The sequence below is a fragment of the Homarus americanus genome, unplaced genomic scaffold (genome assembly GCF_018991925.1).
Source record: "Homarus americanus isolate GMGI-L3 unplaced genomic scaffold, GMGI_Hamer_2.0 scaffold24694, whole genome shotgun sequence".
NCBI lineage: Eukaryota > Metazoa > Arthropoda > Malacostraca > Decapoda > Nephropidae > Homarus > Homarus americanus.
In genome coordinates this window covers 6,772,833-6,790,333 of record NW_024732780.1, presented here as the reverse complement: position 1 = coordinate 6,790,333, position 17,501 = coordinate 6,772,833, and the positions used below count along the sequence as shown (strand labels likewise).

Sequence of the window (17,501 nt, the reverse complement as noted above, 5' to 3'; positions counted from 1 at the left end):
TGTGTTAAAACACGGCGGCACCTATTTCTGCATCTCGAAGTCACTGTCTTAATCCACCTGTTTTTCACCCTTGTGGCTTGGGATATACAGCAGTTATGTATGAGATATGTATGTACAGTGTGTGAAGATGAGATTTCGTTTGTGGGACAAAGAAAAGTAAAGAAACGTTTTATGCCATAACGAGAATTTTTTTTTACTAAAATAGGGTTTTTTGGTTAATATCTAGGACTAACCCGCCAAGGGCTGCAAAGCGCCGATGCGGCCGTATCATCTCGTCCAGAAAATACCTCAAATTTCACCATATCATAGTAAGCTCTTTCTGTTTAATATACAGGGGAAGTTAGGTAAGGTTACGTAGGTTTGTTTGGTTTAGTTGGTTAGGTCTGTTCATACCCACAAACGTTAAGTAGCGTTTATTTGAAGAAAAAAAATAACTACAAACTACAACAGTCCCCACGATAATACAACAATAAAAATCCAGCGTTTTTGTATTTGTTTTCAATCAATTTCGCTCGCGGGTTAGTCCTATATAATTACCGGTAAATTTTTACTTTCGGACATGAGTCCCTAAGGGTTGACCAATATGTTTTTCCAGTATATTTTGGTGTGTTTTAAGCGAATCTGACATTCATTTCTGGCGGAAATTGCTCGTTTTTGCCCCATCCCCCATCCCTACCCCCAAACAATAATGGGGGAGAGCCTCGGAAATCTGGGTTTTGGGTGAAAGAGAACACGAAAACAAGTAATCTAACCTAACCTAACCCCTCGCCGGGGGCTCCGCTCCCTGACCCCTGTTCTTTACGAACCTTCTTGGCCAATTACAGAACTATTGATGCTTGTCCTTTCTAAATTTACAGGATAATTTACAGTGAGGGCACTCAACACGTATAGGGAGAACACCGTGACTATGGAGGAATTGGATAGCATGATCGTCTTTCTCGTAAAACAAAGCAATAAACTTAAAATAATTGTAGAAGCACGATTCACATCCAACTTCTATTACGGCCATTGTCACACTTGTCATTGAATTTTGAAATCGAAATCCTTACCTAGGCTGCTCCCTTTGAAACAAACAAAACAATTGTGATTGGTCGAAAAAAAATCGCGTGATAAGATCAATACATTATTGGTCACGACTGAAAGACTTCACGGATGCGTGATGTACTGTAAACACGCTCATAATTAACTGGGTTTCACTCTGATAACATCTCCTCAGACACAGGCTGAAAAGTACGTAAAATAAATTCAATTCAATTGTGTCGCTATTAGCCATTTCCGCCTGGTATATATGGGGTTTCAAAATGCTCAGAATAGTGAGATCTAAATGATTCAGTAGCTTATAACTTTCGGGCACGTTATGTCCGAAAGTAAAAGGTTGTAGGGTTACGGGAGGTTATGTTGTCTGGCACTCAGGATGGGATGGATGGAAACTCTAGGTGGTGGTTCTCTTATATAAAATATATTATATACAAGACAGTATGGTGCTGGAGATGCCGTGTGGTGAGAAGCTTGCTCAGAAGACACGTTCAGTGAGTAGCGAGTAGCGTGTTTTAGGAGGTATCTGTGGAGGAGCTTCGTTAGAGGAGATGTTGCGTGTTGCTGTCCTCCAGGTTGAATGAGAGCTGGGCAGCTGGACGTAGGGTAGAATGAATCTCAATGGAGAGACTGAGAGCTTATATACACAGCAGCCGGAGGTAAACCCGTGGGAACTCGCGGGTTGCTGGACTCCGTTGCTAGGGTAAGCGTCCCTAGGGGGTTGCTAGGATACTGTCGCATTGGAATGCCGCTACACTGTTGTAGGGGAGAGATCCACTACAAGGTAATAGGTGAATTTTTACTTTAGGACATGAGTCCCTAGGGGTTGACCAATATGTTTTTCCAGTGTATTTTGGTGTGTTTTATACAAATCTGACCTTCATGGTAGAAATTGCTAGTTTTTGCTCCACCCCCCCTTCCAACAACAATGGGAGGGGCCTGGGAAATCGTGGTTTTTGGGTAGGGGAGAAAATGAAAACCAGTTACCTGACCTAACAAAACCTCACCTGACTAACCTAACTCCTAGCCGGGGGTACCGGTAAGCCTAGCTTAAACTAACCTAAATGTTTCAGTAGTTAAAAACTTTGGGGCGCGCCATGTCCTAAAGGTTTAAGTACAATACAGTATCTTAGTTAGAAGTGGAAGGACCAGGGATACGTAAGAATTGGCTAGAATAATCGTATTTCTCGTAAAACTCGGCAATAAACTTAAAATAATCGTAGGAGCACAAACAACAACCACCCTTCACCACGACCATTGTGAGAATAGTCAATGGAATTAAAATCATACCCAGCCTGCTTTTTTTTATTATTATTATTGACGCACGTTCAATATTTTGGACAATCTTATCAGCCAGTCACCAAGTGAGTACAGTCAAAAATGTTGGCTCATAAAGCTTGTGTAGCTTTACTCTTGGCTTTTTCATTTAAAAAACAAAAAACAAAAACGTAATAGCGCAAGTGGTGAAGGAATGGCTTACTACGTGACAAATACATTCATATAAATCTGCTGAATGAAATAAAAGTGGTGGAGCCTGTGATTTTCAGTTATTTTCGAACTGCATCATTCTAACTTTATTTTAGAATAATTAACAACTTGTCATAAGCTGTCTTTTTCTGTACGTTGTCCATATAATCCTTTAATATGGTATTGTATAACATTAGTAAATATATGTAAATAAATCAAGTTATGACACTATCGCCTCCTCATTATTTCTAGGAATCGTTGTAAGGCTATCTTCGTAGAGCCAAGCAGAATTTTATAAAAAAAAAAGACCGCTGACCTGACTAACTCTTCTTCTAGTCAATCCATCTGGTCCTTAACTAAAAATATCTGTAATAACTTCTGCAGTCCCTCTTTTCCTCTTCTCTTCTGACCTGATAACTCTATAGCCAACTCTCAATCTGATAACTTTTTACTTTTATCCTCTTCACCACTGATCGGTCACGTCTCTTTGGCACCTTATTCTCCTCTAACTCCACCTTAGACATCCCTCCTACTCCTGCTCCCCCTACTGAACCTATGCACTTTCCTATAATCTCCACTCGTAGGGTTGCTGGTGTTTCCAGGTTGGATGTAAGGCGCATGGACAGGACGGAATACCCCCTCGTGTTCTGAGGGACTGTGCTGAAATTCTGGCCCCTGTGCTTGCTCGCCTCTTTTGCCTTTGCCTCAAAACCCAAACTTTTCCTTCTTCTTGGAAGCATGCCTCGTTTCAGCCCATCCTGAAGAAAGGTGACCATTCCAATCCCTCTAACTATCGCCCCATTGCCCTAACTTCATCCTCCTCTAAAATTTTCGAAACTATCCTAAACCTATTCTCTCCGTCACCTTGAACGCTTTTCTCTTTTGTCGGATCACCAGTATGGCCTCCGCCAAGCGAGATCTACTGGTGATCTGCTCTCCTACTACACCCATCTTTGGTCATCCTCTCTTAGGGATTATGGGGAAACTTTCGTCGTGGCCCTCGACATCTCCAAAGCACTTGAGTGTCATGGTCACAATGACGGCTGGTCTGTTTTAAACCTGTTGATTCATATTATACTTCACGCCCGCAAAACATGTGGATAGCTGGTGAGTTATCCCTAGGAAGAAACGCGTTTTCCCTCTCCGTAAGTCCCGCCCATTTGGGGAACACAGTTGTCAACGTATATATTCCACTTTTACTGGCAAGCTCAATCTCGAATTAGTTTATGTAAATCAACTTAAGAAATTCGCCAGACCCGTGTCAACTGAGGGTCATCCTTGAATGTGTAGCAGTTGATTTGAATGTAATTTCTGTCATTGCATGAGTAGCCACCTCTGGCAACTCACGGCGTGTATAAACCCATGCGGGAAGGAGGATCAACCTCCCTTAACGTCTCCACATTTGTCTCAGGTATGTAAGCCAGTCTTTCCCGCCGATATAGCCATTCAGTTTGACATAGTCAATTGTGAGAGTATCAGTGTTCATGTTGTAACAGTGAAATTGTCATTTACTCAGTATAAGAATTAATATAACGTAAATGTCGTCTGTTGTTGCTAGACGAAAGATTGTTTGTAATTGAGTCATCATCAGCTCCCTTGACGTCTATAAATTTGTCTCAGATCCAGTGTGTGGGTTATTTGAACACCCCCACCGGCTGCCCCGGGTCGGTGGATACCTAACAGTTAGCTGTAGTGGACGATGTCGCTGATTTGGCAGGATTGATCTGCCCCAGTCTGCCTCGTGAGAACGAGACCCCAGGCTCTCGCCACGTGTCAGGCTACAACCGACCACAACAACGGTCTTCATTTGTTGAGACACCAGTGTTCTACCCTGGGACACTCCTTGAAGTTATATGGTCCAGTAGTTGTTATATATGATTGGGGATAATTAACTGGAAATAATTATACCATGTTTGGTAGTGAACCCATGTAAATTGTTAATATCAGTAATAACGTGTTGTGTTGTGAGTGCATCTTCCATATGTACTAACAGCAGATCTAGTGAAAGTATAAGCATCTCAAGGGGCACTACTCAGTCGAGTGTCCTTACTTGGAGCTGGCGGACACTCGCCCCACAATGGGTCACAGCTCAAGATTGAAGAAGCTGCAAGTCCAGAAAACTGTGAGGGCAAACTTTTTCGGAGTGAGAGTTGTGAACTCTTGGAACAATCTACCAGAAAGTGTTGTGACGGCACCGAGTGTGAGCTCTTTCAAGACAAGATTTGACCAACACTGGAGCAGGTTCAGGTACATTCAGGAGCCGGTGCATGCCCAGTACTTGCCAACAGTGCGCAACAGAGACGTGACCAATCGCCCAAGCGGCTAACGAGCCGATCAGTGGTGAAGAGGATAAAAGTGAAAAAGTTGGCCAGTCTATAGGGGGGAGGGGGGCGATTGAGACAGTGCTGTACTGTTCATCGTGTCTCACGCCCCAAAACCCACATTTTAGTTAGTATGCCCTAGACCATGGGTTAGTTAAGATGTCCTCACCCTCACCTTTCTGAAGGAAATTGGATGCTACACAGAGTTCTGTACCGGGACCCCGTCCTGTGGATTGTCAGCGACACGAGACTAAGTGTGCCAACCCAGGGTTGTTATTGCCCTTGGAAAGATGATCACGTGTGAAAGCCTGGTTGCAATAAGACCGATCCAGGCTGGCAGTGAATGTATTATTTGAGGAATTAAGGCTCTGTTAAGTCATACCCATTGTACAATTGAGTTATCATATGTGTCCCCAAGTTGAAAATTCCTTCTTTAGAAGATTAATTTTATTACGGCGTGAATTTGAGTGACTCATATATCAATTCAAATTGTAAATCATTGTATGGAAGCTTGCTAAATAAATGTAAGTGCAATTATCTGCCCGTATATGTGATCCTATATTATTATTACTGAAGGTAATGACTGATTGGTTATGACAAAGTATAACCAATAACTTAGATGGATGTTGGAAATTAATGGAACTCATTAAATCATCCTTTATCAAGTATAAATCATGGAATGTCGAGTGGTGGAGTGAATTTCTACTTAGATACACCATAATCTCCTGTAAGTAACCAGTGTGAAGGTATCGAACTCTACGGTAAGAAATTAAGAAACAAAACTTAATATAATATCCATCCAGACATATTAAATCCGTGACACATATACTGTACAGTATTTTGCTTCTGCTTCCATAACAAAGAGATAACTAAATGGTTTAAAAAATTCCTGAATACAGTCTGCAATGTTAATAGCAAATTATTTCTTCATTTCTTAACGTTTCATATTAACTGTAGTAATAATAAGGATAAGAATACAATGATCATGTTAATGTCAGATTATATTTACTGTATGTGGTTAAGTAGGCAGGAAAATTATAATGTTAATGAGACTATAGCCTTTATTAAAACCAGGATATATTACAATAAATGGGTGATCAAGTGTATTTTAAAAGAAAAGTCATCCAAATGTCTCACGGACAAATATATTAATGTAATAATATGTTAATAATTATGTAAATTGTAAAATTTTAAATAAAAGATAAAAAAAATATCTAATGTGATCAGACATTACTGTACAAAAAGGTCTGTCAGCTTTAATTTTGGTTTGAGATATTTCGTTTACTTCCACTAACATATGGAATGTTAACTAATGTGGTAGATAGTCGGTTTCCAGTTCTTGTATGGTGTAATATCGCCTACCCAGTTTTACTGTTAGGTTGTAGGAAACCTATTTTTAGTTTGGAGACAGGTTTGATTCCTATTCAATGTATGCAGTACAAGTAAATACAGAGAAATAGAAAACAGTATGAAAGCAAATCGTAATCTATTCCAGAGAGTAACTGGTCCTTGAAGTTGGTCGGTCGAGAATTATGTTGATAAGCTACCTGAGCAGGAACTCTTTCCCGTGCCTCTATCATTGCTGAATATTGGCGGGAATTTGCTTACATCAACACACAAGGCAGATTTGAGCTAAAACCTTGTTTAAGACCTGGCTCAAAATTACACACTGTCAACCCTCATTCTACATGCAAGATAATCGATGGCATGACATAAGTTGTCTTCTGACCTCACTAGAGGAAAGATCAAAGCGGCTTAGCTCCTGGGGATCAATTGTCAGTAATGGCTAGTGCTACTTGCGAACAGGGCTGCTCCCTTCTGAGGGCCGAGTTTAAGAGGGTCAAGGAAGAAATCTTGAAATTAAAGGAAGAGATAGCGAGGATGAAGGAAGAAACGAGGCAAGGAAAGCCGGTGTCTGGCAAAAACTCAGGCGAATGGAAAGTTGTGAGGAGAGGGACGGCCAAACTGGTGGTGAAAAAACCCACCAAGGATATGAAAACAACTACAACAACAGCTAAGTGTACCAACTCTTTTAGTCCCTTGATAGATGAATTGGACGTTAGTATAGTCAGAGACAAGGCTGACAAGGAAGGTACGAAAACCTTAATTGTTGGCGACTCCCAGGTACGGTACCTGGACAGAGCTTTTTGTGGTAAAGATAAAAATAGGATGAGGGTGTGTTTGCCCGGAGCTGGAGTGGGGGATATAGTTGACAAGATGGACAATATCTTGTCTGGTAATGGGAACAAACCCATTATCTGCCTCAGTGCAGGAGGTAATGATATTGGCCGGTGTAGGAGCGAGGAGCTTCTTGATACGTTCAAGAAAGCTATAGAACGTATTAGGTCTAAGGGAGGGATCCCAATCATATGTGGTGGTCCTGCCGAAAAGGAGAGTTGGCAATGAATGGTTGTCAAGGGCAGTTGGTGTCAACAGCCATCTTGACAGATATTGCAAGCCAATATCAGTCCCATTCATTGACAACTAGGGCAACTTCTACGGCAGAAGGGACCTTTATGCTAGGGATGGGGTGCATCTGTCTAGGGATGGGGTGGCAACCCTGGCTGGGTCTCTCGAGAGGGCAGTTCAAAAGATGTCGAAGTCTTTAAACTGCTAGGGGAACATATAAGCACGTGGGGTGGAGGAGACTGCAGTGGGAGCGGGTAAACAAAGTGAAAGGTTACAGGGTGCTAGGAATTATGACAAAACTAAATTAGGCAGGGAGTTAAAACCTAAACGCGACAAAGAAAGGACTCAGAACACGACTTACTTAAATGTCTACTACGCAAACAGTAGAAGTATGAGAAATAAAATGGATGATATTAGGGCCTTGGTATATTCTGAAAAAATCGATATAATATCATTCACCGAAACATGGATAAACCTAGACTCACGTGAGTTACCTGTCGAATACCAAATTTCAGGTTACAAATTATTCCATACCGATAAGCAGATTAGGAAAGGAGGCAGAGTAGCAATCTATGTCAGGGATAATCTGAAGTGTGAAATAAATAAGGAAATCAAAACTGAGCTGATTACAGAAACAATTTGGATAGAATTAATCGATGATAGGGAAAAATTAATCACAGGATTATTATATAGACCTCCTAATCTTGATAGAGTTAATGAGTGACTTATTTGGGACGAAATGTGCAGGGCTTCCATACATAGCAAAGTTTGTATAGTAGGCGACTTTAACTTTAGCCAAATAGATTGGATTGACCTTACGGGTAACTCAGGCTTGTCTTGAAATGATCCAGGACTGTTTCCTAAGTCAACATATAACCGAACCCGCCCAGGGTAATAATATACTCGATTTAGTTCTGTCGAATAGAGAAAACTTCATTAGTAATGAGGTAGGGAATAAACTTGCAAACAGTGATCACCAAGAAATTAGATTCCAGTTAGAATTTCAGGACAGCCCTAAGGAAAATTCCACTAAAGTCCCAGACTTCAGAAGGGCAAACTTTGATAGTTTGAAGAGGCAGCTGAGAGAGGGGGGTATCACGCTTGGGGGTGAACTACATGAACTCACATGAGGTGACCTCACTCAATGTACCCACAGAGGGTGACCTCATCCTACCCAGAGACCTGATGGTTGAGATTGACCTGATAACGAGATCTGAGGTTGACGAGATCCACGACAATTTAAATAATGAGTTACTTAATGCACAAAGGCAGAACATAACATACAAAAAACCCAGATCAAACAACAATGACCCTAAATGGATAAATAATCATTTAAAGGACATTATTGGACAAAGGAAGGCTATAGGTAGGAGAATAAATCGTGGTGAAGTTTACCTCCGAGATTACTATAAGGTATTGGCCGGTAGGGTTAAGACCGAGATAAGAAAAGCCAAGAGGAATAATGAACTGAAGGTAGCAAGGGAGGCGAAGACAAACCCCAAGGGATTCTATCAAATGTATCAAACTAAAACATGAGAAAAGATTGGACCAATACAGTCAGATACTGGGCAGCTGACTGATAACGACGGAGAAATGAGCAATAATCTGAATAAATATTTTTCAACAGTTTTCAACAAAGAAAATTTAAACATGATACTCGCGGCTCCGACTCTATAGAGAGATAGTGAAGAAAATAGATTAAGAGAGATGGTAGTGACTAGAAACGATGTTAGTAAACAAATATTTGCCAGAATATTAAAGGAATGTAAGGAAGAACTTAGTGTGCCCTTAGCAAAGTTGTTTAACATGTCCTTAAAAACAGTAGAAGCACAAGTTGATCAATGACTCCCAACATGGCTTCACAAGCGGGCGTTCATGTCTAACTAATCTTTTAACATTCTTTTCATCAGTTTTCGAATCAGCGGACGAGGGGCACAATTATGATGTGTGTATATCTCGACTTTAGCAAAGCCTTCGACAGTCTCCCACGAAAGACTAATAAATAAAGTGGAGGCTCATGTCATAAAAGGTGATATTCTAAAATGGATTAGGGTGTGGCTACAGGACAGGAAAAGAGTGAGTATTAACGGAACTAAATCCCATTGGAGCAATGTCACTAGTGGAGTTCAGCAAGGATCAGTACTTGGACCATTATTATTTATTATATACATAAATGACATAGATATCGACGTAGACAACAACATAAGTAAATTTGCTGATGGCACTAAAATAAGACGTGTAATTAAATCTGACGAGGACTTCGCAAAACTACAGGAAGATCTAAACAAATTTTTCGAATGGTCTTGTAGTGGACTTCTCCCCTACAACTGCATATCCGCATTCCAATGCGACAGTATCCTAGCAACCAAACGAGCGGCCCAGGGTGGGGGGCGTCACCAGATGCCACAGTATCCTAGCAACCAGCCACCTGCTACGTCTTCCCTAGCAAAGGAGTCAAGAAACCGGCGACTTCCCACGGATTTACTTCCGGCTGCTGTGTATATAAGCTCTGTCTCTCCATTGGGATTCATTCTGGCCTCGGTTTCTGAACACGCAACACCTCCTCCTCCGCCGCTGCCTGGCGGCCCTCGCTTCTCCTCCGCCTGCCTGGCGGTCCTCGCTCCTGCCGGCGAGCATGGCGACCCACCAGCTGTCCTTCTCTGAGCGTCCTCACCAACCAGCTCTCTTATTCTACTCTACGTTCCTGAACACGCAACACCTCCTCCAAGCAAGCTCCTCGCTGTCCCGCTCTCATTCAACCTGGAGGCCAGCAACAGTCTGAAAAATGGCAGATGAAATTCAATGTGGACATATGTAAAGTACTTAGTATAGGAGATGTAAACAGGGAAACCAGATACCAGATGAACAACGATGTTACTGAGAAATCCGACTGCGAGAGAGATTTAGGAGTAATGACAAGTAGGAATCTTAAGCCAAGTGAACAATGTGTATTTTCTCGAAGCAAGGCTAATAAAGAACTTGGGTTCATACGAAGGAGTGTTAGTTACAAGATTAGCGAGGTCATCTTAAAACTAAATTTTGCCCTTGTGAGACCTCACTTGGATTACGCAGTTCAATTCTGGTCACTGTACAGAATGGATATAGAATCCTTGGAAAGAATTCAGAGGAGAATGACAAGACTAATCCATGGCATTAGGAACCTTGAGTACAGAGACAGATTAAATCATCTTAATTTGCACTCCCTCGAGAGATGTAGAGGTGTATAAATGGAAGTCAGGGCTAAACAAGGGGATATTACAAAGGTACGCAAATTATCCAACCAGGAGCCAACTCGTAACAATGGTTTTAAATTAGACAAATTTAGATTTAGGTGCGAAATAGGTAAACATTGGTTTGGAAATAGAGTAGTGGACGACTGGAACAAGTTACCAAATATCATCTTTAACTCGAATACGCTGGATAGCTTCAAACATAGGTTGGATTAATATATGAGCAATAGGGGTTCGGTGTAAATGGGACTGCCCAGTATGGGCCAATAGGCCCGCTGCAGTTTCCTCCATTCTTATATTCTTATGTTGAGTACAGTCTCTTGGAAATCATTGTGGAGGAAACACCTTTGGAGAATGGTGTGGTAACTTTTAAAAGGCTGTGAATGGCCTACCCACAAATTCCTGGATCCAACCCTGCCATGTAATGACTATTGCAGGAATCCCAATATATTATGGGGTTCTGGCCAATGCAACAAATCCACCAACAGTTTTGAGAGACGCAGATAGAGTTCGGCCAACCGGGCGCCATGTTGTTACTAGCTGATTTTTTAATTATTATTGGCAAAGCTTGTAGTACAGTTTGCCTATTCTGAGTAATTCAGTCAGGTCTTGACACTGAGGGTGGTATCACTTCTCACTGCCACGCAGGACAGAGGCTCATACACAAAGAAATACATCATATTCATTAACAGCTATAAATGTATAGAGGTCAGAATAAGACCTCAGATTCATATGGGTAATGTCACTGTTCACTGCCATGCAGGACAGAGGTTTGTACACAAAGAGATGCATCATATTCATTGACAGTACATATACATACAGTATATGTACACACACACATACACATATACATACATATACACATATACATACACATATACATGTACATATATATACACATATGCACACATACACACATACATACACATATACACACATACATACACATATACACACATACATACATATACGTCGGTCAGATTCATGTGGATAATGTCACTTCACTGCCATACAGGACAGAGGTTCGTACACAAAGAATGCATCATATTCATTGACACTATATATAGGTCAGATTCATGTGGGTAATGCCACTGTTCACTGCCATGCAGGACAGAGGTTCGTACACAAAGAAGGAAATACATCATATTCATTAGCAGTATATATAGGTCAGTGGATCACATACATTGGAGTCATATTCTAATTGAAGACTAATCAGTGTGGGCTAGCAAATTTGGGATAAACAGCAAGAATGTCCTCATGCACACCTGATTCAATGAAGTAATTACATAGTTCAAGATACAGTAAGTCAGGTGACCTGAAGTCTTTGACAGTGTCACATTCAATAATATAGTGTTCAAGTGTATGCTTTAAAGGTTTATCACAAAGTTTACATGCTGAGTGTTCCGGTATGGGTACAGCGTTTCTAACTTGCCAGATGTGTCTGTATCCTTGCCTAATTCTGGCCACGACTAACTACATCACATTGTCTGGTTCTGTCCTTATGCTGGCCATACCGGTACCTCTTGTCACAAAATTTGTCATATTTACTAATGCTACAACTTGCTGATAATGAAATTTGAGCTCGTACTGTAGATTGTGATATTGTTAATTAAGTAAAATATTCATACATGATTACATTTGAATAAGCATGTTTATAAACTGTGTGGGAGACAGGTAGAGAGCTAAGAAGACCGCACGGCTGTGTAACAGGATGGCGCTTGGTATTACATTTCATTAAAAAAATATGCAAATTATTTTCCTCCCAATTCATATAACTATTTAGAAAATAAGTAAAATTATTTAATATAAATATTAATTTAAAATTAAACGGAAGAGAATACTGTGTGTAATAATATTGTTATTTTGAAATTTTTGTTACAGATCGTGACCGAGGACTGGTGGCGACGGAGTTTGTTGTTAACGGCCGACGGTCGACACGTTGAGCTGATCAACAGAACAACAACGTCTACAGTGGTCTAGTACTGTGCCTTAACGTGATCACCTGCAGCATAACAACAATGTCTACAGTGGTCTAGTATTGTGCCTTAACGTGATCACCAGCAGCATAACATAACAACAATGTCTACAGTGGTCTAGTACTGTGGTCTTAACGTGATCAACAGCAGCATAACAACAATGTCTACAGTGACCTACAGTGGTCTAGTATTGTGCCTTAACGTGATCACCAGCAGCATAACAACAATGTCTACAGTGGTCTAGTACTGTGGTCTTAACGTGATCACCAGCAGCATAACAACAATGTCTACAGTGGTCTAATACTGTGGTCTTAACGTGATCAACAGCAGCATAACAACAATGTCTACAGTGGTCTAGTACTGCGGTCTTAACGTGATCACCAGCAGCATAACAACAATGTCTACAGTGGTCTAGTACTGTGGTCTTAACGTGATCAACAGCAACATAACAACAATGTCTACAGTGACCTACAGTGGTCTAGTATTGTGCCTTAACGTGATCACCAGCAGCATAACAACAATGTCTACAGTGGTCTAGTACTGTGGTCTTAACGTGATCACCAGCAGCATAACATAATAACAATGTCTACAGTGGTCTAGCCGATCTTTTGGTGAAGAATATAAATGAAAAGAGACGTGACCGATCGCCCAAGCGGCTAACAAGCCGATCAGTGGCGAAGAGGATAAAAGTAAAAGTAAAAAGTACTGTGGCCTTAACGTGATCACCAGCAGCATAACAACAATGTCTACAGTGGTCTAGTACTGTGGTCTTAACGTGATCACCAGCAGCATAACATAACAACAATGTCTACAGTGGTCTAGCCGATCTTTTGGTGAAGAATATAAATGAAAAGAGACGTGACCGATCGCCCAAGCGGCTAACAAGCCGATCAGTGGCGAAGAGGATAAAAGTAAAAGTAAAAAGTACTGTGGCCTTAACGTGATCACCAGCAGCATAACAACAATGTCTACAGTGGTCTAGTACTGTGGTCTTAACGTGATCACCAGCAGCATAACATAACAACAATGTCTACAGTGGTCTAGCCGATCTTTTGGTGAAGAATATAAATGAAAAGAGACGTGACCGATCGCCCAAGCGGCTAACAAGCCGATCAGTGGCGAAGAGGATAAAAGTAAAAGTAAAAAGTACTGTGGCCTTAACGTGGTCACCAGCAGCATAACAACAATGTCTACAGTGGTCTAGTACTGTGGTCTTAACGTGATCACCAGCAGAACAACTTAACAACAGTGTCTACAGTGGTCTAGTACTGTGGCCTTAACGTGATCAACAGCAGAACAACTTTAATGGTTTGTGGGCCTCTGTGATCACCCTATTCAAGATGTCTGACAGTATTAAAGAGTTATTTGTGAGCATTTATGGCGGGCCAATATATTTCACAATGAAAGCTTGCGCTGAGAAAAAAGAACTTCAACAGCTCATTAGTGTAAGTACAGGATTTACTTTATACTTGTTATTATTATTATTATCGGTGAATTTATAGTATTACACCGGTCTCTTTCACTGTTATTAATATGCATTTCGTATTGTGGTAAATTTGCTTTGTCACACCGTTCTCTGCTAGAAAGTCAAAAATATATTTTTCTAGTGTATTTGTGTGTGTTTAGACCGAATGTGACCTTCATTACTGGGGGAAACTAGCGGTTTTTTTTTTTCAAATTTTTTTCGTTGGACGTTTTCCGAAAAAAATCATGGCAAAATACACCAAAAAACACTAGAAAAACAAAAACCTAACCTAACCGACTCTCACCATATGATGGAATCACCTATTTCTTACCTTATTTGCTTGGTTCTTGTTCGTTGTTAGATTCTGGGATTCTTACACAACGCCACATATGTTGGTCTTTGCGATATTTACATTCAGTCTTGCTCTTAGTACACTTTACTGAGGAACACCATGCGATCGAAAAAATGCAACAGTTTCTTCGCATTTTTCCCCAAAACTCACAATCAGCTCCATATAATTGAAGTGACTCCAATCGCAGACTGCCATGGTCAGAACTGAAGTTACTGAACTTGAATTTCGAAATATGAGAGACCCAAATTAAAGCTCAAATTTGATTGGGCCAAATATACCGCGAATTAAACCCCAAATCATTTTAATTGGTTTAAAAAACAAAAACGCTTTTGATTGGCCGCGTGACGTGTACGGGAACGCATGCGCGTGATGATTTATGAAGGAGACGCAGGAGACACACACTGTTGGAGGAGAGGCAGACGATAATGGCGGAAGGTTAATGGAAGAAAATAGAGAAAATTTTGGATAAGCTATCTCCGTTATTATACATTTCCGCCGGTAATGTAATAGATGAAAATTATCTTATAATTAGACGTCTTATTCGAATATGATAATAGATTAGTGGTAGGAATGAACGGTGTGTAAACACAATAATACCTGTATTGTTTTAGACAATTCTAAGACATTTTTCTTCTATGATGTTTCCACCGGAAATTAAGGATAACCGAAATATTATATTTTCAATATTATTACATTCGCTGAGTCACAAGTTTTGCCATGTCTTGTTTACTTTTGGCGGAGTGGGCGGAACCCCCCCCCCCCCACGGTTAGGTTATGTCTGGTAAGGTTTGGTTTTGTTGGTTGGTTGGTATTTTATTTATGTGATTTATTCAAAGAAAAAATCTGGTAAAGGTGCAGAAGGACTTAATGAAACCACCAAATTTTCAGATGTTGTTTGGATAATACTGAGTAATAAAATCTACAGTATGTGACAACATTGTACGGGAGTATTTTTTCTCTTTAGCCTATCCTTTGATCATAAATTACTTGTTAGTGGGCAGGGCATGGAAGAAGAGGAAAATAATGGGGGAAAAAACACTGAATACTGATCATATGGCAATAATTTCGTGTCTCTGCGTCCTTTGTAGGCGAGGAAATAAAATATTTACCGTAATACCGTACTGTCAGATCTCCCGTCGTAACCACGTTTTGGTTCACATCGTCGGCTGTGCGGGAGCGCCCACCGTCTCTGTTTACGTGTTATGAAATAAGCAGCGATCTCATCGAGCGTGTTTATTACAGTTTATACGGGATTAAATACGTTCATTTTTTCTAGAGACGTTTTGATAATAGTAAGGAAGAAAATCAAAATGACAATGCAAGGTTAGGAAGTTAGGGGTTGATATTGACAACTGACCCGCTGATGCATTAATTTTTATGTTTACTTTCTTACAAAATATGCATCATTGAGTTCTAATATGATAATAATTTCTTGTGCAAATGGTAGATATTTAGGCACCTAAGCCACTCACTACTATGTCTTCTCAGTGGTGACTTCTCATCCCCATATATAATCAGCCAATCATATTGACCAATTTAAAAACACATCGTGGAGCATCTTTCCGCTTTCCTGCACGCCATAGCCGCTGGTTTCATTTTCGGCGTGGCGTGTGAAGGTTGTCGCCGGTCATATGTGGTTTGTGAATTTGGGGAGACGGACGACCGGACCCTTCGGTTTTTCAAAGACCACGGCACCCTTCATTTAAACAGAGACTGCCCAGACTGCAGGAATCCCTGTTGTACAACAAAGGAGGAATTTGTTCCAGTGCAACAAGAAACATTAAAGAAAAACAAGTAGCTGGAGCGTTGTGGCTACAGTTCTTGTGTTTATAAAAGAACTTGGCTTGAAAATGCCAAGATTAAACCCAGTGTTGTACAGTACAGTCGGCCCTTAACATACGCGGGGGTTAGATAACAGAGATACCTGTGAATGTTAAAAATCTGTGTACTATTGCTGCCCTCCCCCCTCCTAAAAAAAACCCTGGCCCCCCCATGTCCTTATTTAACGTATATACCTGTGTGTAGTTCGAGTTTTTAGGCCAAATTATTTGGCAAAAAATTGGGGGTCAACCTCTAAACGGGTAATAGTTTCGTTAGGTTGAAAAATATTTACCAGTAACTACCAGTAAACAATGGAAACGACACACCAACGCACCACCAGCTGTGAGTGTCGGTACAGTTGCCAGGGCAGATCTCTTGCGTCATCATAGCAAGCCCAAAGTAGCCAAATGCATGGTATGGTAGCACAGGACGATGTAAAACATAAAGTTATCATTTTTTAAAGTTTATTTATAGATACTGTACATAAATTTTTGTTCATTACATTTGAAACACCAATCTTTGTTAATTAAATTTGAAACAAAAGAAAACTACGATACGGTATTTTCATTAAAATATTACATCACAAGTATATTTTACCTTAACTGTGACTGAATGAATATATTCTCAGAAATAAATATGGAAATGTAATACTTTGGCTGAAATGACATACATATTACAGTGGAAAGTGGGATAAAATCATGACGAAAACAATGACGTAAGCTTTCTTTCGTTGTTCAAAAGATTTTACCATAATCGCTTTTTGAATGGTTTTCAGTTAAAAAACTGTTGTACTGTATTACAATAATATTCTATCCTCTCATTAGCCTCATAATCCCACAACTGAAAACCATTCAAAAAGCGATTACGGTAACATCTTTTGAACGAAAGAAAGCGAAAGTCATTGCTTTCGTCACAATTTTATCCCACTTTCCACTGTAATGCGTACGTCATTTCTGCAAAAATATTACATTTCCATATTCTCAGAAATAAATAGTAGTTTTGTTGAAATGCAATGTACAGTATTTAATATTAAAATGCAAAAAGAGCTATAAAAACAATTAATACTGTAATGTACTGGCTGGCATCTCCACTCGTCCCTGCTCCCGCTGGTCACCACTCCTCCCTGCTCTATCCCTCCGCTTCTCCACATCGTCACTACTGTTGTATTACAATAATATTCTATCCTAATTCACTTGAATAAATACTACGATACCACATTTCTGAATATTTTCATTAAAATCCATCAAAATCATTTTCCTTGTCATCGTCTTCAGCACCAAACAGCTCCTCCCAGTCTTCTCCTTGAACAGGACTAGAGGGTACAGTCATTTCTGCTACAACGCGTGTTTTGTCAACGCGAATTGGCTATAACGCGATTGATGAATAGAAGAACGATATTTGTAAAATGCGAACGTGTGTTGGCTG

At 40.3% G+C, this 17,501-nt stretch overlaps 1 protein-coding gene across 1 annotated transcript in view; it reads left to right on the top strand.

Annotated features, from left to right (window-relative positions):
- The first annotated feature begins 12,348 nt into the window (after positions 1-12,348).
- Positions 12,349-17,501, top strand: part of LOC121869004 — a 53,536-nt gene continuing 48,383 nt past the window's right edge. Inside the window, exon 1 of the mRNA XM_042370066.1 lies at positions 12,349-13,883. Coding sequence (XP_042226000.1) covers positions 13,779-13,883 — 105 coding nt within the window. The 5' untranslated portion in view covers positions 12,349-13,778. The remainder of the gene's footprint in view (positions 13,884-17,501) is intronic.